Source organism: Zingiber officinale, chromosome 7A (assembly GCF_018446385.1).
Source record: "Zingiber officinale cultivar Zhangliang chromosome 7A, Zo_v1.1, whole genome shotgun sequence".
Lineage (NCBI taxonomy): Eukaryota > Viridiplantae > Streptophyta > Magnoliopsida > Zingiberales > Zingiberaceae > Zingiber > Zingiber officinale.
In genome coordinates, this window is record NC_055998.1 from 141,436,306 (window position 1) to 141,440,965 (window position 4,660).

A 4,660-nucleotide genomic window follows, 5' to 3' on the forward strand; every position below is an offset into this window, starting at 1 on the left:
GGACTCCCATCCCTTTTATTTTATGGTAAAAGGTGAATACACTCGTCCCCAGTGCCCCCGTCAATCTATCCCAGAGTCAACACGGAGGAGGTAAATCATGAGCGACTACTAACCTTTGGAATAGTGACTAGCACATAAGCGAGGTATTTGCCTCGGCTTTACCGAGATTCGAACCCCAGATCTCATTATAACAATACTTCATGCACTAATCACTAGACCTATCCGAGGGGACACTCGCATCCCTTTTATGCTTCTATTAAAAAGCATTTAATGAATAAGTCAACGTTTCATATTAATTAGTCAATTATATAAAAGGACCGAAGCAGCTGTGATGATAATATATAAAAAGACCTATCATTTCATCTATTTACGCTTCTATAAATAAGCATTAAATGAATTAGTCAACTTCCATATTAATTAGTCAACTATATATAAAAGGACAGAAGCAGCTGTGATGACAAAAAAAAAACATATAAAAAAGACCTATCATTATTTATAGTTACTATTATATCTTGAAATGATAAAATCTAATATCTTCATATAAAAATGCAACTCTGACATGATACTACGGAGGAGGATGAAAGTAAGTATGAAATATCTAGTTATCGGTGGATGTTATATGTTTTCAGATGTTTTTTCAAGCTAAGGGAGATTAAATTTTGACTAAAGTCAAATAGTTACAGTAAGAAAACTTATAAAGGTGTACAAATTTCTATTATCAAACGTTAAGAATATGTCAATCATGATTTCATGCTACTAATATCCGAGAATTATATTCGCATCTTAAATATACAATTTACTTATAAAAAAATTAACTCGATGTAGATTATTTTCATTATTATTATTTCTTTTCAGTGTATATATCATGGCCTGGGTTTTGCCACTCGATCATCGAACTTCTTTTATCGATCCTTTAAATTTTGATTGTTGGCCATCGCATCGGAGCCATGGAGCTTCCATCAAACGGAGGGGAAGATGCGAGCGTCAGACTGGAAATCGACAACGCCGGAGGCCGGCAGACGCTGCCTCCGGCGCAGAGCTCCTTCTCCCATCCCCATCCTGAAGTTTTCCGCCCGCTGACGCCGGCTCCGCCCGGCGGCGGAGGCGGCGGCGGCGCGGCCGATAAGGCTCCGGAGAGGAAGCTCATCCTCTTCGCCTTCCACCTCGCGATGCTGGAGAAGTTCGCCAACGTGATCGGCACGCTCGCCTTCGTCTGGGCCACCGTCGTCATCCTCGGCGGCTTCGCCATCACGCTCGATCGCAAGGACTTCTTCTTCGTCACGGCCATCATCGTCGTCGAGTCCTTCCGCGTGTTCAGCCGCAACAACGAGCTGGAGTGGCATAACCAGTCGGCGTGGGAGATGGCCGCCGCCGCCACCGAGTGGTCCAGCTTCCGGTCCTTCCGCGGCGTCCGGTTCTCCTCCTTCGGGTTATTCCAATTCATCTTCCGGTTCTTGTTCGACCCCTCCAAACTCACAATTGAAGGAGGAAATGCCGTCCCCGTCGAAGACCGGTCCATGTGGGAGGTGGTTCCCGCGGCCGTCTGCTGGTCCGTCCTCCGCACCATCAAGTTCAATTCCCAGTTTTCCTTCCTCTCCTTGGATATCACGCTCCGCCGCCACGGCCGCGGCTCCGTCCCCCAAATTAACCAGGCCGAGGCCGACAGAGAAGGGGACCGGAACTGCCCCAGTACTGAAGACCAAAGACGCGTCATGACCGTCAGCGTCAACTCCGACTGGTTTCTCTTGTGGCAACTTCCCGACGTTCCTCTGTTTGCCTACCCCGGTTTGATCTTAGTCCTCAAGAAAATCCGCCCGCTTCTCTTGGAGCTCCAAATCGCGTTGTCCGCCTACGGCATGGTCCTTTCCATAACGCGCCTGGTTCAGCATGGCCACGGCGAGGTCGCCTCCGAGATCAGTATCCGGAATTGGGCGCTCATCATTTTCTACTTCCTCGCGCTCGCCGAAGCCATGATTATTTTAATCCGGAAGGTCTACTGGTGGTGGAAATTCTACTGCTGCTACCTCTTCCAGGTCGTGAACCGCGCTTGCTTCCCCGGGAGCACCGGCGGCGTCGACGTCGCCGTGACGTGCTTCTTCTGCAACACCTACTCCAAGTTGATCACCTGCGGCTTCGTCGACGGGCTAAAGATGGACCTCGTGAGCTTCGCCACGGAGCTCTTGGCATCGAACTTGCGCATCGAGCAGCTCATCGGCGCGCGGGTGCTGCGGAGCTTCTCCCGGAGTAAAGATTTTGGATCCGATACGCTCCGCAAGATCGGCACCTCGAATGCCGTCCTTGAGCGGCTCGTCGAGATGCTGAGCTGGACGAACCCGCACCTGGAGGAGGAGGAGCTCCGCCGCTGCGCGGCAAAAATCCTGAAGAAGCTCGCCGGGAAGAGGCAATACGTGCTCCGCGTCGGCGCCGTGCCCACCTCGATCGACGCGATATCGTCGTTGCTCGAAAAGCCGGCGCCGGAGGCCGACGGCGACAATGGCAACTACGATTTCTTGGCGTTCAATCTCCTGGGGTTGTCCCTTCTCAAAAAGCTCGCCGCCAACCACGACAACTGCTGGAAGATCGGCAACTCGTCCTTGGTCTTGTCCAAGATCATCGACTTCACCGGGGCGAGCAGGGCCCTTCTGGCCGACAAAAAGGCGTCGAAGTTGCAGATCAAGACGGTGAAGCGGGCGCTGGAGCTGGTAAAGATGCTCGCCGCCGCCACCGGCAGCACCGGCAAGATGCTCCGGATTAATCTATCCGTGATGATCTTCACGGTGAGCAACGTGAGGGAGATCATCCGCTATGGGGAGCTCCACAAACTGCAGACTCCGGCGATAGAGATACTGAAGAGCCTCGCCATGAACCGCTACTCCAAGGAACAAATCGGCGGAACCGGACAAGTAACGAGCCTTCTCCTCGCCATCTTCTTGAAGCCATCAGTCACAAACGAGGAGATGTCCTTGAGGAATCAAGCAGGAGAGACGCTGTCGATCCTGGCGCTGGAAAACCAGAAGAATTGCAATCGGATCGCCGACGAACCAGAGGCGTTGAGCCGACTTATAAAAGCGCTCGACGACGGCAGCGAGATCCAACTCCAGGCGTCCAGGATTCTGCGCAATCTATGCGCCTACGGCGGACCCGGAACTGGCTTCCGGCAACACCCCCGGCCACTCATCGCCGCTTTGCCCACCGTAAGATCTCATTTCTCTGGGCCTTGTTTTATTTTGCCCCCTCTAAGTAAACTTATTTCGATTTAACCCTTACAAATTGAACTTATCCTAATATTCCGGAGCAGGTACTGAAAGCGATCATTGAGAACGAGGGCAAATTGCTGGAGGCATCTCTCGGTCTCGCAACGCAGATCTGCGAACTGACGACCACTCCCGGCGAATTCTCCGACGCGCTCAGGCGAGCGGGCGTTGAGGAAGCCGAGCTGGCGGAGAAGCTGGCGGCGATACTGCAGGAATACGCCAGTCCCGGGATCAAGGTTCCGAGAATGAGGAGGTTCGTGATCAATCTGGTCATTTGGATGATCAAGTCGAACGAGAGCAGCATCGATCAGTTCAAGGAGCTGGGGATGGAGAGGCTGTTGGAGTCGGTAGCGGAGACGACGTCAGAGCTCGAGTGCTTCCATATCTTCTCCGGCAGCATCGGCTTCGTCCGGCAAAGCAAGACCATGTTATCTCATGTAGAGGAGGCACTGAAGATCATGAGATCGTTCGGTATAGTAGCTGAAAGCAAAGAAGGCGAGACTAGCACATGAATACCATAATAAATATTCGAAATGTATGAATCTTATTCATGTACGGTTGGTATATCTAGTACATGAGGTGTTATTATTATGATTTAGATTAAATCTTAACAAAAATAAGATAAATATTTTTTTTTATGTATTAATCATTATTCCAAAGACTAGTAATCGTATGTTATATTTACCTTCTATGTGTTAGTCTTAAAATAAATTGAAGAGATGTTAGAAACGAACGTATTCATTTTTTATCATCATAATTTAAAACTAAAAGTTTCTATTAAATATTATAAAAAGTAATGTAATATGAAATTGTAATATAAATCAACTGCTCTTTTCTCTCTCCTCTAAATTACTTAGAGCATCTTCAATAATTTTTTACCAAGTTTTTTAAATTTCTCTTTCCTATGTGTCATCAAACATTTAGAAGCTGGGTTCGATTTTTCGAACCCAACTTCTTAGAGCATCTACAACTTAACGCGTGACGCGTTAACAACAATATACTATTTTATATATATATATAGGAATTAACAACGTTAAATTCCTTTAACATGTTAAATATATAGTGCATCTATAGTATATCCATGTAAATATTAATGCTGAAATATTAATGATAAATTAGAAAAAAAATTTTCAATCACAACTTTAACTTTGCATGTAGTCCCTATATCTAAAAAATTTTGTTTTCACTCCCTGCATGAAAAGTTTCATTTGTTTCAATTTCCTCATGCAAATATCATTATCTAATTGTCCTTCAGATTTTTTAAGTACAAAAAGTCCAAAAATAAATATGATTTCTCTTAAATTCAGCACTTTAAACTAGAATCCAATATACTTTATCAAAATTCAGCACTTTAAATAAGAATCCAGTATATTTCTATTAAAATTAACCCCTCATATTTTTTAGGT

At 46.5% G+C, this 4,660-nt stretch overlaps 1 protein-coding gene across 1 annotated transcript; it reads left to right on the forward strand.

The window, feature by feature from the left end:
* The first annotated feature begins 884 nt into the window (after positions 1-884).
* On the forward strand, positions 885-3,938 carry LOC122002987. Its single transcript, XM_042558414.1, has 2 exons — positions 885-3,194; positions 3,299-3,938. The coding sequence occupies exons 1-2, from the start codon at positions 948-950 to the stop codon at positions 3,764-3,766; spliced, it is 2,715 nt and encodes a 904-aa protein (XP_042414348.1). The 5' UTR covers positions 885-947; the 3' UTR covers positions 3,767-3,938.
* Positions 3,939-4,660: the final 722 nt, after the last annotated feature.

Bases quoted from the DNA above. Each gene is read 5' to 3' on its own strand.
- LOC122002987 (XM_042558414.1), top strand. From the start codon at position 948: ATGGAGCTTCCATCAAACGGAGGGGAAGATGCGAGCGTCAGACTGGAA. The intron at 3,195-3,298 runs GTAAGATCTCAT...ATTCCGGAGCAG, and splicing joins TCATCGCCGCTTTGCCCACC to GTACTGAAAGCGATCATTGA.